Source organism: Giraffa tippelskirchi, chromosome 4, assembly GCF_054371585.1.
Source record: "Giraffa tippelskirchi isolate mGirTip1 chromosome 4, T2T-mGirTip1v1.2.pri, whole genome shotgun sequence".
Lineage (NCBI taxonomy): Eukaryota > Metazoa > Chordata > Mammalia > Artiodactyla > Giraffidae > Giraffa > Giraffa tippelskirchi.
In genome coordinates, this window is record NC_137278.1 from 6,391,437 (window position 1) to 6,413,731 (window position 22,295).

At 50.0% G+C, this 22,295-nt stretch overlaps 1 protein-coding gene across 1 annotated transcript in view; it reads right to left on the reverse strand.

Moving 5' to 3' along the window:
- Window positions 1–299: 299 nt before the first annotated feature.
- The window catches only part of NCS1 (neuronal calcium sensor 1), a 53,935-nt gene continuing 31,939 nt past the window's right edge, over window positions 300–22,295 (reverse strand). The window contains exons 3-8 of the mRNA XM_081595868.1: window positions 17,096–17,234; window positions 15,732–15,810; window positions 12,211–12,299; window positions 11,648–11,725; window positions 9,025–9,142; window positions 300–904 (exon numbers count right to left, since the gene is read on the reverse strand). Of these exons, the coding sequence (XP_081451994.1) occupies window positions 9,044–9,142; window positions 11,648–11,725; window positions 12,211–12,299; window positions 15,732–15,810; window positions 17,096–17,234 (484 nt within the window). The 3' untranslated portion in view covers window positions 300–904; window positions 9,025–9,043. The remainder of the gene's footprint in view (window positions 905–9,024; window positions 9,143–11,647; window positions 11,726–12,210; window positions 12,300–15,731; window positions 15,811–17,095; window positions 17,235–22,295) is intronic.

The following is a 22,295-nucleotide window of genomic DNA, read 5'->3' on the forward strand; positions in this document are numbered from 1 at the left end:
AAGCCCACCTTTCCCCTCTCCAAACACCAAGCAAGCACAGTATCTAAAATTTTAAATTAAAAAAAAAAAAAGATTTTTGGCTTCTTGGCCGCTGCAGACCACCATCCTCCCAAGCTTGTGGGCAGGTGGGCGAGGGGCTTGCACATGTAAAAGGTGGGCCCCGCATCCCTGGGACCGTTGGACACATGGAGGCAGCAGCAACAGTTAACAACCAATAAATAAAAGATATCAATTATATATGTATATATATATATATAAAAAAAAAAACCTCACTTTCCCCACCAAAAAGCACAATACTGTTATCACAGAAAATCAGCATCATCGTAATTAATCATCCTAGCCAAGCAGGCGGTTTCGCTGCCCGAGGAAGGGGGGGCGACAACATCACATTACCCCCCACGCCCGGAGCCCCTGCGGCCGAGGCCGGGACTCCTGGGGCCTCTCTGGCTACGAAGGTCAAGGTGGGAGGCAGGGATCTCCGACGTCCCCGAGGCCTTCTCCTCATCTGTCAGTCGGAATCTTCTAGAACAGAAGGTAGTTTTGTTTTGTTTTTTTCTTTTTCAATGTCTGTTTGAAATAAAAAAAAAAAACAAAAACACACGTGCGAGGAGAGCAGGAGAGGCCGAGAGGCCCCGCCCGCGAAGCGGACGAGTCCCGGGTTCTGCAGAGGGCCGCAGCCTTTCCCATCCGTGTGGTCGTTTTCTGGACAAGCGGAGGTTGTTGGCGATCCGAGCCGGTGGCTTCAGGCAGCGGGTGGGTGCGGGGCGGGGGGGGGAGCCGGCCTCGCGATTCCAGGGCAGCTCGGCTGGGCGTGGATGCGGAGGAAGGCTCGGGAGTCGGGGGCGGGGGAGTCAGGGCGGAGGTGGCCTCATGGCACGGGAGGAGGTGAGTGGTTCCCAGGCATCTGGAAGACACAGGAGGCAGGGCGGGTTCAGCTCTGGCTGCCAGGGGCATAGAGCGGGTGGGAGTCAACCCTGCTGGCACCAAGGACTGGTTTCGTGGAAAATAACTGCTCGCTGCATGCTGTGCAGCCTGGTTCCTAACAGGCCACCGACCGACCAGTACCAGTCCACGGCCCGGGGACCGGGGACCCTGGAACTATAGGACGAGGTGACAAGTCCTAAAAATGTGCATGCCCTCCAGTACACACATTTGGTGCTTAGCATGTGTGCTTAAGAAATAAATGCAATGCTTATGACAGTATCATCTGTAACAGCAAAATTAAACAGGAGAGAACAAAGTGAGTGTCCACGAGGGAGGGACAGGTCAGATCAATAAGGACAGAACCATGCGATAAAAGAGTGTGCAACCGTTAAGAACAAAGTGAGCAGGGACCGGTAAGGACAGGAAAAGATGCTCGGCAGAATTGGTCATCAGGGAAAAGTAAATCAAAACTACAAGGAGGAATTGCCCTCGTGGTCCAGTGGTTAAGACTTTGTGTTTTCAATGCAGGGGGCCGCAGGTTTGATCCCTTATCAGGGAACTAAGATCCCCATGCCTTGAGGTGAGGCAAAAGAAGAGAGAAAGAAACATCACTTCACAAATACTAGGATAAAACCTAAAACTAACAAGCATTGGTGAGGGTGTGGAGAAATTGGAACCCTTGATCATCGCTGGCAGGGACATAAAATGATGCAGACTGTGGAAAAGTTTGGCAGTTCCTCCCCACCTCAAACTAAACTCATCAAATGCATTGAAATCCCTAAACTCATAATTACACATATTGTTTTTATAAAACATCATTGGTCACTTCTAAAGGATGTGAGAAATCCAACTTGTTCTGAAAACTGATAAAGAATCAAGTATCCATCCTGCCCTCCCTGTGAACACTATACCCGGAGGATAACCCATGAGTGGACGAGGGAATGTCTCCCTTTATAAAAGTGATGCACCCAGCCATGAAGGAAAGACAACTTTAGGACGTTACCATTTTGCACGACCTGATGAATGGATGGGATGGCAATCAGCAAGAGCTGCTGATGTCACCGACATCACGTGTGCCTGCCGGACACACACGACCCCAGCCATGAGACAGTCTCACCAAAAGTTGACCAAATCCAGCGGCAAGCCAGCCTGCAGATCAACTGCCATTTCCAGGAAGAACAGGAAATAGGAGTCTGTACAGCACCCCGGGGCACCGTTAGCAAACCCCAGACTGTGGGGAACCCTACAGAATGCGCTTCTCAACAATCAGTGAGACAGAAAGGGAAGAGGGAAAACTTAGAGATTAAAATTAACTTAAGAGGGGACTTCCCTGGTGGTCCAGTGGTTAAGACTCTGTGCTTCCAGTATAGGGGGCGCAGGTTCGATCCCTGGTCAGGGAACTAAGATCTCACATGCTGCACAGCACAGCCAAAAAATAAATAAATTAAAAAAAAAAAAAAAGACTCTGCCTTCCCATGCAGGGGGCGCAGGTTTGATCCCTGGTCAGGGAGCAAAGATCCCCCATGCCTCTCAGCCAAAAAACAACAACAACAACAACAAAAACAAAGCCCATAAAACAGAAGTGATATTGTAACAAATTCAATAAAGAATTTTTAAAATGGTCCACATAAAAAAGATAAATAAAATAGAGACCTACCAACCAATTGCCATCTGTGGTTTTATTCCAATTCTGATTCCAATAATCAAAGTGAGAAAAAAACTGTGAGATAATGGGAAACTGGAATTTAAATGCTGAGGGGAGAGTATTAAGGAATTACTTTTTTCTTGGTATTACGGATTTTTTTAAAGAATCATTATGTTTCAGAAATACATTTTGAAATATTTATGTATGAAATGATATGATGTCTTGAATTTTCTTCCAAACAACCCAGCATGAGCGGTGTGTGGGGGAGGGTATAGACGGTACAAGATTGCTGTGCATCAGTGATACTGAAGCTGGGTGATAGGTACATGGAGTTACATATTCTCCACTATTGCCTGAGAATGTTTCCATAATTAAATGGTTTTAATCCATCCGCAAATTTCCAACAACCTAAGTGTCCCATACCACAAGACTGGTTAAAGTATGGTCCAGCCGTAGGTGGAATACTATGCAGCTATTAAAAAGGATGATCTCAAGCAAGATTTAGTGATGCAGAAAATATGCATGATCTCAGTTCCTGAATAATTCAATGAATTACATAAGAGTAATTTATCTAAGAATTATGATACATCAGGAATCTCAGAAGGTGAATAAATCACAAAAACGATAGAACACAGGTTGGATGTAATTATGATCAGACAGGCTCCAGGAAAGCCTGAGAAAAAATGGGAAGGGCAATTTTCGGGAAGAGCTTTAGAAAAGTGAATCCTGTCACCCTGAAAAGTTTGTCACAGAAATAAAATTACACTGTGTTGGCCGACGTGTGAGGGTGAGAGTAAGATATATGGCTACATAAATTGTGTTAAGAAAAGCCAGTGTACACACAAGGAATGTGAAGCCAAGTTGGATAAAACACGTTATAAACCTCTTAGTGTTGAGTCTCCTAAAGAAAAAATAAGTGTTTCCTACAAGTTGTTCTTTGAAAACACAAAACAAAAAGAGAAAAACAGCCAACAGCATATGGTTATGAACTCACTGTTGTTGAGGAAATATGCGTACATATATATTCATAGAAAACTGTGAGACAAAAACAAATAAGGTAATTCAAAAATAATCACATGCTTTAAAGAAATGAATTACACTGTACAACTTTTCCCCGGTGGGGAATACATCAAAAACCAGGTTTGCACCACTTTTCCACGGCCTGGGGGAAATGAAGCAGCTGTTATGTGACAGTTGCCAAGGAGGTCGCTGGTGGTAACTCACAGAAAGGGGACCCTGAAAATTAGACAACAGATCAGTATGTGCTGCAGGACCCAGGGCTGTATACTGAGCATCTCTAAGATTATAGAAATATCTGTCACGGTTCCTTTACAAATTGGTTTGATTATTATGTTCCTATGAGACCTAGTTACTGAGCATTAAGTTTATGTAAGTGTTCAATTCTTTCTGAATCATTCTAGACACAAAATGTTCACAGTGGTTATTTCTGGGCTATATGTGTGTGTGTTCAGTCACTCAGTCGTGTACGATTCTTTGCGACCCTTTGGACTGTAACCCACCAGGCTCCATTGTCCATGGGATTTTTCAGGCAAGAACACTGGAGTGGGCTGCCATTTCCTCCTCCAGGGGAATCTTCCCGACCTAGGGGTCAAACCTGCATCTCCTATGTCTTCTGCATTGCAGGTGGAGCCCCCACCCACTGAGACATCGGGGTTATATGTGAAGGGTTTTGGTTTTTTTTAATAACAATTTTTAATGGAGGTTTTCTTTTTAAACATATCTTCTAATCTCCCTTCAATGAAAAAGGATTTAGTGTGCAAAATAACTTTAGAAGCTTCAAAACAGGCCTCCTAAACAAAATATCAGCAAATCAAATCTGATGATACATAAAAGCTTATCATGAGTGGCTTAGCATTCACAAATCGATTGGTGTAAGTCAGAAGGGCCATCATCACAAAATCCACAAACAATAAATGCTGGGGAGGGCATGGAAAGAAGGGAAACCTCCTACACTGTTGGTGGGAATGTAAATTGGTCCAGTTGCTATGCAGGGCAGTACAGAGGTTCCTTAAAAAAGTAAAAATAGAGCTACCATATGACCCTGCAATCCCACTCCTGGGCATATATCCAGAGAAAAACATGGTTCAAAGGGATATATGCATCCCAGTGTTCACTGCAGCACTGTTTACAACAGCCAAGACATGGGAGCGACCTAAAAGTCCATCGACAAATGAATGGATACAGAAGATGTTGTACATACATACAGTGGAACATTACTCAGCCATTAAAAAGAATGAAATAATGCCACTTGCAGCAACATGGATGAACCTAGAGATTGACTGAGTGAAGAAAGTCAGACAGAGAAAGACAAATATCATGTGACATCACTTATATGTAAAATTGAAAAAAAGTTATACAAATGCATTTATTTACAAAACAGAAACAGACTTAGAGAGTGAACTTTCAGTTTACCTGGGGGGAGGAGGGGAGGGAGGGACAGTTAGGGAGTTTGGGGTTGACATGGACACACTGCTATATTTAAAACAGGTAACCAAACGAGACCTACTGTATAGCACAGGGAACTCTGCTCAATGTTATACAGCAACGTAAATGGTGAACCATCCAATACCACAGTAATCCAAGTCTATGCCCCGACCAGCAACGCTGAAGAAGCTGAGCTTGAATGGTTCTATGAAGAATACTACAAGACCTTTTAGAACTAACACCCAAAAAAGATGGCCTTTTCATTATAGGGGACTGGAATGCAAAAGTAGGAAGTCAGAAAACACCTGGCGTAACAGGCAAATTTGGCCTTGGAGTACAGAATGAAGCAGGGCAAAGGCTAATAGAGCTTTGCCAAGAGAACGCACTGGTCATAGCAAACACCCTCTTCCAACAACACAAGAGAAGACTCTACACATGGACATCACCAGATGGTCAACACCGAAATCAGACTGATTATATTCTTTGCAGCCAAAGATGGAGAAACTCTATACAGTCAGCAAAAACAAGACCAGGAGCTGACTGTGGCTCAGATCATGAACTCCTTATTGCCAAATTCAGACTTAAATTGAAGAAAGTAGGGAAAACCACTAGACCATTCAGGTATGACCTAAATCAAATCCCTTATGATTATACAGTGGAAGTGACAAATAGATTTAAGGGACTAGATCTGATAGACAGAGTGCTTGATGAACTATGGACATAGGTTCGTGACATTGTACAGGAGACAGGGATCAAGACCATCCCCATGGAAAAGAAATGCAAAAAGGCAAAATGGCTGTCTGAGGAGGCCTTACAAATAGCTGGGAAAAGAAGAGAATCAAAAAGCAAAGGAGAAAAGGAAAGATATTCCCATCTGAATGCAGAGTTCCAAAGAATAGCAAGGAGAGATAAGAAAGCCGTCCTCAGCGATCAATGCAAAGAAATAGAGGAAAACAACAGAATGGGAAAGACTAGAGATGTCTTCAAGAAAATTAGAGATACCAAGGGAACATTTCATGCAAAGATGGGCTCGATAAAGAACAAAAATGGTATGGGCCTAACAGAAGCAGAAGATATTAAGAAGAGATGGCAAGAATACACAGAAGAACTGTACAAAAAAGATCTTCACGACCCAGACAATCACGATGGTGTGATCACTCACCTAGAGCCAGACATCCTGGAATGTGAAGTCAAGTGGGCCTTAGAAAGCATCACTACGAACAAAGCTAGTGGAGGTGATGGAATTCCAGTTGAGCTATTTCAAATCCTGAAAGATGATGCTGTGAAAGTGCTGCACTCGATATGCCAGCAAATTTGGAAAACTCAGCAGTGGCCACAGGACTGGAAAAGGTCAGTTTTCATTCCAATCCCAAAGAAAGGCAATGCCAAAGAATGCTCAAACTACCGCACAATTGTACTCATCTCACACGCTAGTAAAGTAATGCTCAAAATTCTCCAAGCCAGGCTTCAGCAACGCGTGAACCGTGAACTTCCAGATGTTCAAGCTGGTTTTAGAAAAGGCAGAGGAACCAGAGATCAAATTGCCAACATCCCCTGGATCATCGAAAAAGCAAGAGAGTTCCAGAAAAACATCTATTTCTGCTTTATTGACTATGCCAAAGCCTTTGACTGTGTGGATCACAATAAACTGTGGAAAACTCTGAAAGAAATGGGAATGCCAGACCATCTGACCTGTCTCTTGAGAAACCTGTATGCAGGTCAGGAAGCAACAGTTAGAACTGGACATGGAACAACAGACTGGTTCCAAATAGGAAAAGGAGTCCGTCAAGGCTGTATATTGTCACCCTGCTAATTTAACTTATATGCAGAGTACATCATGAGAAATGCTGGGCTGGAAGAAACACAAGCTGGAATCAAGATTGCCTGGAGAAATATCAATAACCTCAGATATGCAGATGACACCACCCTTATGGCAGAAAGCGAAGAAGAACTAAAGAGCCTCTTGATGAAAGTGAAAAAGGAGAGTGAAAAAGTTGGCTTAAAGCTCAACGTTCAGAAAACTAAGATCACGGCATCTGGTCCCATCACTTCATGGGAAATAGATGGGGAAACAGTGGAAACAGTGTCAGACTTTATTTTTGGGGGCTCCAAAATCACTGCTGATGGTGACTGCAGCCATGAAATTAAAAGACGCTTACTCCTTGGAAGGAAGGTTATGACCAACCTAGATAGCATATTTAAAAGCAGAGACATTACTTTGCCAACAAAAGTCCGTCTAGTCAAGGCTATGGTTTTTCCAGTGGTCATGTATGGATGTGAGAGTTGGACGGTGAAGAAAGCTGAGCACCGCAGAATTGATGCTTTTGAACTGTGGTGTTGGAGAAGACTCTTGAGAGTCCCTTGGACTGCAAGGAGATCCAGTCAATCCATCCTAAAGGAGATCAGTCCTGGGTGTTCATTGGAAGGACTGATGTTGAAGCTGAAACTCCAATACTTTGGCCACCTCATGCGAAGAGTTGACTCATTGGAAAAGACCCTGATGCTGGTAAGGATTGAGGGCAGGAGGAGAAGGGGATGACAGAGGATGAGATGGTTGGATGGCATCACTGACTCGATGGACATGGGTTTGGGTAGACTCCAGGAGTTGGTGATGGACAGGGAGGCCTGGCGTGCTGTGGTTCATGGGGTAGCCAAGAGTCAGACACGACTGAGCGAATGAACTGAACTGAACTGACAGCTTGGCTGCATCCTCATGAGACACTTTGAGCCAAAGGCACCAAAAAAAGCTGTATCCAAATTCCTGATGTTTGTTCTTTCTGGCTGCTGTTTTGCAAGATCTCAGTATGTAGCAACAGATGACTAAGACAGCACTGCACATAAGGTGATGGTAAAATTGAGTATGCACACATGGGCTTCCCAGGTAGTTCAGCTGGTAAAGAATCCGCCTGCAATGCAGGAGACCCTGGTTCTATTCCTGGGTCAGGAAGATACCCTGGAGAAGGGATAAGCTACCCACTCTAGTATTCCTGGGCTTCCCTGCTCAGATGGTAAGAAGCCGCCTGCAATGCGGGAGACCTGGGTTCGATCCCTGAGTTGGGAAGATCCCCTGGAGAAGGGAACGGCAACCCACTCCAGTACTCTTGCCTGGAGAATTCCATGGACAGGGGAGCCTGGCCGGCCCAGTCCATGGGATCACAAGAAGTCAGACACAACCGAGTGATTTTCACTTTCACTTTCACATATGCCAATGTGCCCAACTTCACCATTCATCAGAGACATGCAGATAAAGGTTACAACAAGCTATCACTACAGGCTCACCAAAACCGCTGAAATTTAAGAAGACAGAGAAGATCCAACGTCAGCCAGGAAGTGGAGCACTCAGAGCCCCCATACATCACGAGTGGGAGTAGGAGATGGTACAGCCACGTTGGGAAGCTGTCCGGTAGTACCGACTAAAGCTAAATATACTACACACATTCTGTGTTCCAGCAATTCTACCCTTAGGTCTGTACCGACAGAATGCATCATCCAGGAGACACGTACAAGAGTGTTAACAGCTGGACAGGACCGTGGGGGTCAGTTCTCTGCCAGCAATAGAAGCCTCTGTAGGCTATCATCCTGTACTAAGAGAAACAAACCAAAAGCTTATGGGCTAAAAAAACTAAGCAACCACGTTTGAGCTATTGATCAAGAGAGTCAGAAGCTGAGGTCTTCAGCCACCCTGACCGAGAAGGGATGAGAAACTTCTATTCTCCCAGGCCCTTGGCCCTGACTGAGAACTGGGACATTTCAAAGTGTTTTCAACCCAGGGAAACTTCTATTCATGTCAAGTCTCTAGCTGAATCTAGGTATATAAAAACGACAAAAACAGAGGAGCCCTGGCTGATCTGAAGACCCTGCCTCCGGGGCCTTCTCCCACTAGCTATGTTTCACCTGGGCAGACCCCAAGGGCCCCTGGGAAACCCAGGTACTTATCTGCCAAACCTAGGTGTCCTCTGGCTGGGTGTGCCCCCTTGCCCCCACCCCACCCCCAGGCCCCCTCCACTCACCCCAGCTCTGGGCTTTGGACTATACCAGCCCATCATAGAGGGACAGCGCCTGCACGATGGACGGGTCCGCCTTGGATCCTTCCTGGAACTCTTGCAGCGTCAGCTTCCCATCGGCGTTCTGTAAGCAGAGAGGCGGGTAGAGAGGAGGGGGTGGCCAGCCTCCTAGGACAGGAGCCTCTGGCCCAGACCCTGGACACACCCTCCCCAAGCCCAGCCCAGGGCTGGTTCCCAGAGAGCTTCCAAAGTTAGGTCAGGAGGGAGGCAACGCCATTCATTAGGTGGGAGGGGCCAGGCAAAGACAGGCCTGGGCGCTTCCTGGCTGGCTGACCTTGGGTGGGTGACCCACCTCTTGGGGTTCCTGTTTTCACATCTGTGGGACTAGAGAGACTTTCCCAGCTTCTTCGGGGCACTGGGTGAGCCGTCCTTGACCTCAAGCTGTTGTAAAGGGCTTGGCCGACTGGCAGCGCCCCTTAGGGCTATAGTTATCATCCTCGCTGCTGGGCCCCACAAAGGGTGTTAATCCCACAAGGTTGAGGGCCTGATGCGTGTCTCTGGGGTCACCCTCGGAAAAGTGTTTAAGCCATTCCTGGAGCAGCGTATACCGGACCCCAGAGATCGGCAAGGAGGCTGGGCAGAACCCACGTAAGGGACTTTGATGGATCTCTTGTGGGCAGAAATGATTTGGGCCAAAATTCCATCCCCTGGAGCATCTTTCAGGGAAACCCGTGAGGCAAAAGAAAAAGGCCTTGGAGGCCACCCCCCGCCACGTCCCACACCCGGAGAGGGACGGTGTGATGAGGGTTCCACAAGCTCAGCAGGCAGACCTCGAGGGGTGCCCACAGCGGGCCCCACTCACGCTACACGGGTGCTTGGTCTAAGAAGAGGGGCTGGTCTTACTGGTGAGGATGCTAAAGCTCGGTCACCTGCCCGGGGTCCCCCGGCTGCTAACTGGGGAAGCCAGGTTTGCACCCAATCTGACCCCAGTGTGCACTTTGCTTCCCCAAATGAGGGAGGTCTGAATGGGAGCGGGGGAGGGGGATTTAATGCCTTGCTGTTGAATAACATTGACCCTCTCCGCAAGCAACTGGGATTCTCAGCCCACACTCTGTGGACACATCTTTTGATTGTCACCAGGAGCCCAGTGCGGACTGAGCCTCTGTGTCTGAGCCGCTCTGACATGAGCTGATCTCACTTGTTTAATTAAGGAAGTCAGGCCTCAGGCTCAACGTTTTCAGGACAAGCACCTGCACCCAAGCAGGATGTAATAATAAGTCCAAGGTCACTCTCACTTGTATTCTTTTTTGAAGGCAAGCAATACTGGGTTTCAGTACATCCTGCTATCCAATTCCTATTTAAAAACAATGCTATTTCCAGTTTTAAAACTTTGGTATAAAGAAGGGTTTCTTATATGATATTGCTTATATGCAGAATCTTTAAAAATTGATACAAATGAACTTATTTACAAAACAGAAACAGACTCCCAGACTTAGAGAATGAATTTATGGTTACCAGCAGGGGAAGGGTCGGGGGAGCGATAGATGGGAGTTTGGAATTGACGCATATACACTGCTACACTTAAAATGGATAACCAACAAGGACCTACTGTATAGCCCAGGGAATTCTGCTCAATGTCATGTGGCAGCCTGGATGGGAGGGGAGTTTGGGGAAGAATGTACACATGTTATATGTATGGCTGAGTCCCTTTGCTGTCCACCTGAAACCATCACAACATTGATTGTCAATTGGCTATACCCCAATACAAAATAAAAAGTTTAAAAAAAAATTATAAGAATGAACTTATTTACAAAACAGACTCACAGACTGAGAGAATGAATTTATTCCCCGAGTTACCAGCGGGGGGCCAGGGGAGGGCTGGACTGGGAGTTTGGGATTGCCATGGACACACTGCTATATTTAAAATAGATAACCAACAAGGGTCTACTGTAAAAAATAATAATAATAAACTTATTTTTAAAAGAAGAGTTTCTTAAACTGGGGTCTGTGGACAGAATTCAGGAGGTCAGTGAATTAAAATGGGAAGAAATGAGGTCGTTCTTTTTGCTAACTTCTAACTGAAATTTAGCCCTTCCTTCCATAATGAATCTAGGTGACGATCCCCCACGGGACTGGCGGTACCTGTGACTTTGTCGACCATGGGGATCTCGGCATTTTCATGACACATCACAGCTGCTGTAGGACCACCCGTACATATCGCCCCACTTCGGTATTACGGGATGGTTAAACCCACCTCTGTACCTTATTACCCAATGTATTCATAAAGAAGCTCACATCACAAATTCTTTTTAAAAAATGTCTTGCCGGCTGTATTCCAAATAGCTCCCTTCTTAACCCTGTGGATTTTATCTGATGCACTTAAAAATCATTATTCCGAGAAGTCCATAGCCAACTTCTCCAGAATGCCAACATTCTTGTCCGTGGCAAAAAATTTACAAGGTTAAGAATCTTAGTGGATCAAAGAGAAAAAGCTGGACAAATTTATTTAAAACCCTTGATGTTCAAAGGGGATGGCTGCCAGCCAGACCAGTGGACATCACACCCGTCATGATGCCTACCTGGAGCCGGACCCCTAGGTGGTCAGTGGAGCCTATGCGAGAGGTCTCACCTTGTCCATCATGGCGAAGATACGGTCCACCCTCTTCTCCGGGGTGTTCTCCTCCTCAGGGAGCTCCACAGTGTTCCCCTGCCAGGGACAGATGAGGTAGGGACTGGCCCCTGCCACACCTGACTTGGGGCCCTTTGCTCAAAAATACGCCCCCTCTGCCACTCCGGGACTTCCCTCATGGTCCCGTGGTTAAGACTCCACACTTCCAATGCAGATGGTGAGGGTTCGATCCCTAGTCAGGGAACTAAGATCCCACATGACCTGGGGCACAGCCAAAAAAAAAAAATATGCCCCCCAGACCGGGGCAGTTCCAGATGAGGCCTGCCTCTCCCTCCCTCCGACTCTCCACAATGTCCCCACCATCCGTAATTCTGCTCCAGAACATCCCATCCATCCCAGCCCCCGTCTGCACAGAGCAACCCCAAGCAGTGGCCCTCATCTGGACATCTCTTACCCCAGGCAGGAGAGCTGCCCCAGGGGGTGCTTCCTCTGGGCCAGGCCCAGTCGCGAAATTTCATGTCCCTACAGCCTCCCCCCTGCCCCATACGACCCAAGTTTCTCACCACCATCTGGTAAATGGCATCCACAATGTCCAGCATCTCGTTCCTGGTGATGTAGCCGTCGTTGTCCAAGTCGTAGAGCTTGAAGGCCCCTGCAATCAGCCAGCCAGGATGGAGTCACCCCTGCGCCCCACCCTGCATCTCAGCACACAGTCCAGCCAAGAGCCCCATCACTCATCCAGTCAACAAATATCTGTTGTTGTTGTCTAGTCGCTTAGCCATCTCCGACTCTGTGCGACCCCATGGGCTGTAGCACACCAGGCTCCTCCGCCCATGCGATTTCCCAAGTATACTAGAGTGGGTTGCCATTTCCTACTCCAGGGGATCTTCCCCACCCAGGGATCAATCTCACACCTCCTACATTAGCAAGCGGATGCTTTACCACTGAGCCACCTGGGAAGCCCAGTGAATATTTACATCAACATAGATGGGAGGAGACAGACAGACACACACCCACAAAAGGGACACAGGCACCATTTCAACTAGAGTTATTAAAGATATATATATGCAAAGGAGACACCAGGTCTGCAAGAGCTGAGGCCTCAGAGGCCGGAGCTGAGTAGGGAGGGGACCCCAGGAGGATCTCCCAAGCCACCGCTCTCCCTCCCCACCCACCAGCCTCTGCCTGCTCTCAGCCACTCCTTTTCCACACTGATGCTGTATCCTGCTAGGGTCATCTTAGAAAATAAAATCCTATGCCTGGGAAAGGGGGAGGAGCTTCTACATAAATAAAATCCTCTTTTATTCCTAAAAGAAACTGCTGTGTTTTCTTGGTGCCGATGCAAAGCGGTGAAGATGTCTCAGTGAGAAGTGGTGTTGTTCAGTTGCTCAGTCGTGTCCAACCCTTCGCGACCCCATGGACTGCAGCATGCCAGGCTTCCCTGTCCTTCACCATCTCCTGGAGCTTGCTCAAACTCATGTCCATCAAGTCGGTGATGCCATCCAACCACCTTCTGTCATCCCCTTCTCCTCCTGCCCTCAATCTTTCCCAGCCTCAGGGTCTTTTCTAATGAGTCAGCTCTTCTCATCAGGTGGCCAAAGTATTGGAGCTTCAGCTTCAGCATCAGTCCTTCCAATGAACACCCAAGACTGATCTCCTTTAGGATGGACTGGTTGGATCTCCTTGCAGTCCAAGGGACTCTCAAGAGTCTTCTCCAACACCACAGTTCAAAAGCATCAATTCTTCGGTGCTCAGCTTTCTTTATGGTCCAACTCTCACATCCATACATGACTACTGGAAAAACCATAGCTTTGACTAGACAGACCTTTGTTGGTAAAATAATGTCTCTACTTTTTTAATACTCTGCCTAGGTTTGTCATAGCTTTTCTTCCAACTAGCTAGCATCTTATTTTCATGGCTGCAGTCAACATCTGCAGTGATCTTGGAGCCCAAGAAAATAAAGTCTGTCACTGTTTCATTGTTTCCCCATCTATTTGCCATGAAGTGATGGGACCTGATGCCATGATCTTAGTTTTTCGAATGTTGAATTTTAAGCCGGCTTTTTCACTTTCCTCTTTCACTTTCATTAAGAGGTTCTTTAGTTCCTCTTCCTAAGGGTGGTGCCATAAGGGTGATGTCATCTGCATATCTGAGGTTATTGATATATCTCCCGGCAATCTTGACTCCAGCTTGTGCTTCATCCAGCCCGGCATTTCGCATGATGTACTCTGCATAAAAGTTAAATAAGCAGGGTGATAATATACAGCGTTGACATACTCCTTTCCCAATTTGGAACCAGTCTGTTGTTTCATGTCCAGTTCTAACTGTTGCTTCTTGACCTGCATACAGGTTTCTCAGGAGGCAGGTAAGGTGGTCTGGTATTTCCATCTCTTTAAGAATTTTCCACAGTTTGTTGTGATCCACACAGTCAAAGGCTTTAGTGTAGTCAATGAAGCAGAAGTGGATATTCTTCTGGAATTCTCTTGCTTTTCTCTGTGATCCAACAGATGTTGACAATTTGATCTCTAGTTCCTCTGCCTTTTCTAAATCCAGCTTGAACATCTGGAAGTTCTTGGTTCACGTACTGTTGAAGCCTAGCTTGGAGAATTTTGAGCATTACTTTGCTAGTGTGTGAGATGAGTGCAATTGTGCGGTAGTTTGAGCATTTTTTGGCATTTCCTTTCTTTGGGATTGGAATGAAAACTGACCTTTTCCAGTCCTGTGGACACTGCTGAGTTTTCCAAATGTGCTGGCATACTGAGTGCAGCACTTTCACAGCATCATCTTTTAGGATTTGAAATACCTCAGCTGGAATTCCATCACCTTCACTAGCTTTGTTCATAGTGATGCTTCCTAAGGCCCACTTGACTTCACACTCCAGGATGTCTGGTTCTAGGTGAGTGATCACACCATTGTGGTTATCTGGGTCATGAAGATCTTTTTTGTACAGTTCTTCTGTGTATTCTTGCCACCTCTTCTTAATATCTTCTGCTTCTGTTAGGTCCATACCATTTCTGTCCTTTATTGAGCCCATTTTTGCATGAAATGTTCCCTTGGTATCTCTAATTTTCTTGAAGAGATCTCTAATCTTTCCCATTCTATTGTTTTTCTCTATTTCTTTGCACTGGTCACTGAGGAAGGCTTTCTTATCTCTCCTTGCTATTCTTTGGAACTCTGCATTCAGGGAGAAGTGAGTTCTAGCCCACGGACTTCATCTTCTCTCCAGATTCCCTCACTCTCCCCTCTGAATCCTTCTCTTGACCCTCTTCGGGGCCTCACACATGCTGTTCCCCTGTCAAGAGCTCTCTCCCCTCCTCCCTCTCCCAGCCAGCTTCCCCCTTCCCAGCTCAGCTCCCAACACACAACAGGATCAGTTCCTGTCCGGTCAGCTCACACCTCCCGCTTCCTGCCTTGGCTGCAGTTTTCTGGGATCTTATAGATAATGCCCCCGTGCTAGACTGACAGCCACGAAGGCAGGTGCCTGTCTGTCTGATGCTCCAGGGGTTCCCGGCCTCTGTCCAGCACTGACATGTGGCCATGTTTGGTCAGTATCTGTTGGCTGAACCAGTACATAAGTGAATGAATGAGATCAGTCATCAAAACAGCCGCCAAATCGGTGGGTCCAGCCCTGGAAGCGGAGCTTTTAGCTCCACGCTGTCCTGCCTGAGGTCCCATGTCTGTGTGTGTTAGCCGCTCTGTCGTGTCCGTCTCTTTGCCACCCCATAGACTATAGTCTGCCAGGCGCCTCTGTCCATGGAATTCTCCAGGCAAGAACACTGGAGTGGGTTGCCATTTCTTCCTCCAGGGGGCCTTCCCAACCCAGGGATCAAACCCAGGTCAGGTTGCAGGCAGATTTCTTACCACTGAACCTCCCATATCTGCACCTGCTCAAATGTCCCTTTGCTCCTGGCCCATCTGTCCACCCGCCTAAAGAAGCCACGTTCCTCCTGCCTATGCACCCCTGGGAAACCGCCTCTGACCTGGATGGACAGGACATCTGTGCCAGTGTCAGCCCCGGGCAGACGGCCTGGGCCCGGGTGTTTGGCCTCCCTCCAGCCTGGGACCGCCAGGGAGCGGGACTTACACCGCAGCTTCTCGTCCAGGGTTCCCCTCGAGGTCACCGACAGCGCCTGGATGAACTCGGAGAACTCGATCCGCCCGTCCTGCAGGAGAGAGAGGGGCCGGTGTGGCCTCAGTTAGTGCTGGTCAGGCCCCTTCTCCAACGGGTGGTGATGGATGGATGGCAGCAGGTACCAGACGCCCAAGTGCAGAGCATGGGAGGGAAGGGATGAGGTTCAGAGAAGATGGGGAGGGGGCGGAGAGGACTAGAAATGGGACAGGCCAGTAGGAGGGACAGTGACAGGGCGAGCCAGGGGGAGAGCCTGACTCCACAGCTGGTGGAAGGAACAGCCAGCGGCTTCATCAGCACAGCACAGGGGCTGCCAGAACCCCCTTCTCCTTGGTCTAGAGCCACAGCCTCAGAGGCTTGAGAAGAAGGTGGGGCTGTGAACTGTTTGATCCTATTTGGTTTGCAGCTGAGGACACTGAGACCCCGGAGAGGCCGCCGGAGCTCTTCCCAGGGTCTATGGAGAAAGCCAGGCCATGAAAGAGCAGAAACAAGCCTGAGTGCCCGACAGCGTGGAGTGTGGCGACAAGTAACAGGACATCCACCGAACATGGGGAAAGCCAGGAAATATGCCGGCGCGGGACGGAGTCCGGAGGACTGCAGACGCCCCGACGGTGGGTATATGCTGACTGTCCGGGTGGCCATCACCGGCGGGCAACGGCAGGGGTGGACACGCTACAACATGGATAAGTCTTGAAAACATCATGCTCAGTGAAAGAAGCCAGGCACAAAGGATCTCATAGTATATGATTGTCAGTTTCCTCATCTGCAAAACGGGGGTAATTAAAAGGCATGCTTTACTGGTAGTCAACTGTAAGGTCTCAGTAAAAATAATCCACATAAAGGGCTTTGTATCTAATAAATGTTCAGTAAATGTCTGTTATGATCATAAATTCTATTATTATCCCTGGAAGCATTTGCCTTTTGTCCTTGTAAGAAAAGGGTCAAGGTGGACGTATATGCATGCATGTGTGTATACACGCATGTCTGTGTGGATGGTATGTGGATGGATCTCTGTGGGTGCCTTGAGCACGTGTGAGCTCACACAATGTATACACGTGCATGCATTTGTGTGCAATACAAATGCGTGTGTGTTCATGTGTGTGCGCGTGCATTTGTGTGCATCTGTGCATATGCATGTGTGGGTTGCATGCATGTGCATGCATTTGTGTATTTGTGTGTGAGTGTTCCTTTTCCGAAGAGAACATCAGCGGGTGAGCGTGGGTGTGGAGACGCCTCAGGAAGGAGGGGACTCTGGGCTGGTTTTGGGGGATTGGGGGGAGATTCTGGGCTGGTGCAGGACCCATTAATTCCCAGCTCACCTTGTTCTCATCAAAGACATTGAAAACAAATGTGGCGAACTTGGTGGGGTCCCCAAATGGGAAGAACTGCTTGTAGATCTTCTGGAAGCCTGCCGCGTCCAGCTGCCCGCTGGGGCAGTCCTTGATGAAGCCCTTGTACCTGGAGGTAGAGACCAGGCGAGAGACAGTGAAGGAGACTCCAGCAGCACCACGTGCTGAGAGCTCCTGCCCAGTGCCCTGGAAGCCGGAGGCCCTGTCCTGGGAAACTGTGCCACACGGGGTCGTGAGCACAGACCTGGACATCACAGGCCTGGGCTCATCCCACCCCTGCCTCTCGTTAGCTGTGTGACTGGCAAAAGGTGGCCACACCTCTCTGAGCCTCATCTCTCCCGGAGGTAAGAGTCACGTGGCCACTAAGCCCCCTGCTCCACACAGGCACCTAACACAAAACTCACACAAACAACCTCCTCAAAGCCCTGCTCTTGCGCGAGAGACTTCTGCCTCCCCCACCTTCTCCACTGAGCCCCTTCTGGAGCCAGGCAGGCTGGTGGCGCTGGTGGGCAGAACCACCATATGGGGCCTGGCAGCTGGCTCCTCCCACATGCCTGCACCCCTCAGTGGGCACACACCCGCTCCCCTGCCTCTGTTCCCAGGGAACTGGGTAAACAACGCAGCAGGAGCCCTGCAATCTCTCAGGGCACCTCGGGGGGTTCCAACTGGACCTGTCCACCCTGCACTCCCAGGGCCCAGCACAGGGCCCTCCAGACAGCCGGTCAGCTGATGGCAATGTGGCTTCGCAGCCCAAATCCCGGTTCTGCCATTTGCGGGCTGTGCATCCTCGGACAAGCGCCTTCACCTCTCTGAGCCTGACTTGCCTCCTCTACGAACAGGGACAGCTGTCAGATCTGTCATGTGGGGACTGTGCGAGATGCTGATGTAGCATCCTTGGCACAGGGCTGGACATAAAAAATAATCAGTGGCATGATCTTTAGTATCATGACCTCAGTGCTCTTTTAAATCAGCTCACCAACTGGCACTTGCATGGAGCTTGGCAACTCTAGCCAGGACATACCTTCTTCCTCTGAGAAGGAGTCCCAGCACAAATGGGGGAAGAGAGACAGATCAGTTTTATCGGCTACCAGCTGTCACCTCTGCTCAGCCACTGTCTGCTGGGAGCTTTGCAAACTTGATTCTCTTGGGCCCAAACAGGCCCATGAACAAGGTATTATGAGGATGGCCCTCCCACCATTTTTTTTTTCATAGTGTGGCTTGTGGGATTTCAGTTCTCGGACCAGGGATTGAACCTGGGCCCTTGGCAGTGAAAGTTCAGAGTCCTAACGCCTGGACTGCCAAAGAATTCCCAAGCCCATTTTAAAGATGAAGAAACTGAGGCTGCGTCATGGAGAGATTTGCCAGTCCTTGCAGCCCAGACTGGAGCTGGGTAGGGTATGAAGTATCCACTGAGATGGTCAGATGCTCAGAGACACCAGCCCTGCAGATGTCTCCAGCTGCCCCACCGTTCTCCAGTCTAGCCTGGGCCACTCTCCGGCCAGGTCCTGGGAAAGTTACTGGAGACACATGACTGGAGGCCACCTCACAGGGAGCCTGTGGGGAAGCCACAGTGCCCCCACCCTCAGAGAACAATCTGAGGGGCCTGGGCTGAGGGAAGGGACGTGCAAGGCACAGGAAGGAGGGAGCCTTGGCAATCGTGAAAGTGTTAGTTGCTCGGGTGTGTCTGACTCTTTGTGACCCCATGGACGTAGCCCGCCAGGCTCCTCTGTCCATGGGGTTCTCCAGGCAAGAATGCTGGAGTGGGTAGCCATTTCCTTCTTCAGGGGACCTTCCCCACCCAGTGACTGAACCTGGGTCTCCTGCATTGCAGGCAGATTCCTTACCATCTGCGCCACCAAGGAAGCCTGGGAAGCCTAAGTGATGGAGGTCAGACATCAGAAAGAAAGCAAGACAAGACTCTTGCTAACATGTCAGTGTTCTCTTAGGGGTGAGGGAGAGGCCAGGAGGAAGCCAGGAGATGGAGTGGGGCTCGGGGTCTGGCTGGTGTGAGTTCTCACCATTGGCAGTGCACATCACAAGCAAGGGGTCATAAAGGAGGCTGGGCTTTCATATGCCCTCCTGCCCACTCCCTGGGGCACCTCAAGGGGCCAGAGGCCCAGGGAGGCAGTCCAGGCTCAGTTGCCTTGTCTCATCACCTTTGACAATAGCCCCATGCCAGGTGCTGGGCTAAGCGTTCGTGGACAGTTCCTCCTCCAATCACCACTCAGCCCTGCATGGTGGGTTCAGTGACCCCTCTTCACAGATGAAGGCACTGAGGCCAGGGCCCCTCCCACAGCAGGGACCAGGAAGGGCCGGTCCCCTCCCCCCACAAAGCATCCTTCCCAGGTGCGTGTTCAAGGCGCAAATCTCCACGCCTGGGCCAGGATGCAGAGCCAGGGAGGAGCATTTTGGAGCCGAGACCTGGTCTGTGACCCCAGGCCCTGGGTCAGGACGGGTCCCTGGGCACGAGGAAGGGGCAGGCCTGGCGCCAGGACGCAGTGACCCATGTTGGGGCACAGCAGGCCCTGGAGACCCAGATGGGAGCCACACTTCCCCTGGCGTCCCCCAGCGCTTCCCATTTCCCCCTCAGGGGGCTGTGTGTTACTCGAGTGATTCTAAACGATTACTAAAAACAATAGAGGGAGACCCAAAGGCATCCAAAGCCCTCTCCTGGCCAGGTCCCTGAAGCTGCCTGGCCCCCAGGAGGGGAAAGCAGGGTGGTGGTGGGGGAGCTGTCAGTGCTGTGTGCATCTGTGAGGGGCGCTGGCAGTGGGGGCCCTACAGCTTTCCTGGGGGGTGCAGGGAGGCAGGCCTCAGTGGGAAGCCTCCAGGGGGTGGGGGGAGGCTATCTAGTTTCACTGGCAGAGACTGTCCCTGTCCCTGTGGGTCCCAGCCCCCTTGGTGCCATTAGCAGCAACCCCACCCCAGCCTGATGGCCCAGCCTCCCCTGCCCACTGTTCCCCCCAGGCCCATATTCCACACCCTGCGGCACTTTTCAGAGTTGGCCATGCCAGCCACCCTCCTGGCCTTTGGACCTGCGGATCCCTGGGCCTGCAAAACACCTCCTTCTCCTCCTCTTCACCTGGCTAACGCACTCATCCACCAGGTCCCAGCTTCCCTCCAGGAAGTCTGCCCAGGCCCTCCCAGGGGCTGCACTGCTCATCTGCTCCCCCAGCCCTGGAAAGACCCCAGGGCAGCAGGAACCACACTGTACCACGGGTACCTTTATGCTGTGTCCCCCACCCAACCGCAAACTTCCTGACGCCACGGTGCCCCCGTGCCTGGCCCAGGGCCTGCACATAACAGGGGCTCAGTAAATGTCCAGTGAGCTCAATGAATGAGCTGGATGAATGAATGAATGAATGAATAAACACATAGAGAGAGGGAGAGCCAGGCATTCTTCCTGACCCCCAGAGACCCTGGTCGGAACCTGAGAACTCCAGGCAGATGGTTCGAGAACCATGGGTACACTCCCATCCCGCCATAGATCGACGGGAACTTGGGGGCCTAGAGAGCGAGAGAGACTGGCCCTAGGTCACACAGCAGACACAGGGCTCAGTCCCGGGACTCCTGCCTCCCAAGCTCGCTCTTTATCCACCTCTCCTGCGAGCCACACTGCATGCAACGGCAAAGGCTTGCTCTCCAAGCACTGTAACCCCATCATCAGAAGATGGAGGCACCTCATCTCGCTGAAGCAGAAAGGAGTCTGGGCCCAGATGCCCCAGTGGCCCCCAGGCCCTGAATTTGCTCTTCAAGCCCTCACGGCTCTGAGGCCAGGACTTCCTGCCAAGGTCCGGTTCCGAGGTGCAGCTCAGTATCCCCTGCAGATACTGAGTCCCCTGGCAGAGCTGGGACACACACCACAGGCACATACCCCTCTCCCCACTGCGGGCACGCAAGGGAGCTGCTGCTTGATAACCGAGTTCCTGCCCAGGAATTCCATCCCAGGATAACAAGAGACATACGTGACTGCGCCCCCATCCTCAGCCCTGGCTCAGGTTCCAACAGGCCCGAGGCCTCCTCCCTCTCCCCCCCACCACCCCTCCCTCTCTGCTTCAGACACACGGCTGCCTGGAAACCTGCTCCGGAGCCCGGCCTGTGCTCCAGTCCTGGCCCATCGTGTCTTACTGTAAGAGGGGCCCGAGGAAAGCCCTTCCCCGCAATGTCCCCCAGTTTCTCTGCTGGTAAAATAAATGGCTTAGACTAGATCAGGGTTTTCCACCAGCACTACTGACATCTGGAGTCAGATGATTCTTGGTCGTGGGGGCCTGTCCAGTGAGATGGGATATCTGATGGCCTCCCTGGCCTCCCCCTGCTAGATGCCAGCAGCATCCCCACCCCAACTTATGAAAACCCAACGTGTCTCCAGACAATGCCAATATCCCCCTGGGGCAGAGCCACTCCAGTGGAGGCCCATAGGACTAGATGGTCTCCGGGGAGCCCCACAGGGCAGAGAGAGGGTCTTCCCAGTGTCTGCCTTCCAGTAGTCCAGGATTCCTAACAACAGGGACCTGGGCTTCCCAAGTGGCTCATCAGTAAAAGAATCCGCCTACAATGCAGGAACCACAGGATAGGATACACAGATTCGACCCCTGGGTCGGGAAGATCTCCTGGAGGAGGGCACGACAACCCACTCCAGTATTCTTGCCTGGAGAGTCCCATGGACAGAGGAGCTTGGCAGGCTACAGTCCATGGGGTTGCAAAGAGTTGGATATGACTAAAGTGACTCAGCACGCACACATAGACATGGGGCTATGTGATTTCCAGGCGCCATTTCACCAAATCGTCCCAACAAACCCAGGAAATGGGCATTATTTCACCCGTTGTACAGATGGGGAAACTCAGGCTGGGAGCTGTTATGTTTCCTCGTGGCTCAGCGCCGCCACATGGCACTTCTTGGGCCCAGCACACTCCTTCCCTTTCTCCTTCCCCCTTTGGTTCTCGGTTTAAGTGCATCTTCCCTAGAGAAGCCTCCTCTGGCCACCCAAGACACCCTGCCCCTGGCCTGGGCCTCGCAGTGGCACCCATAGCCCCTGTGATGACAGGCCTGTGAGTGCATCTCAGGGTTTATCGAGGTAGGAACCCCACATCTTCTAGTTCACCCCGAATCTGCAGGGTGTACTGACACACAGCAAAAAAATAAATATAGCGCTAAGTTGTGTCTGACTCT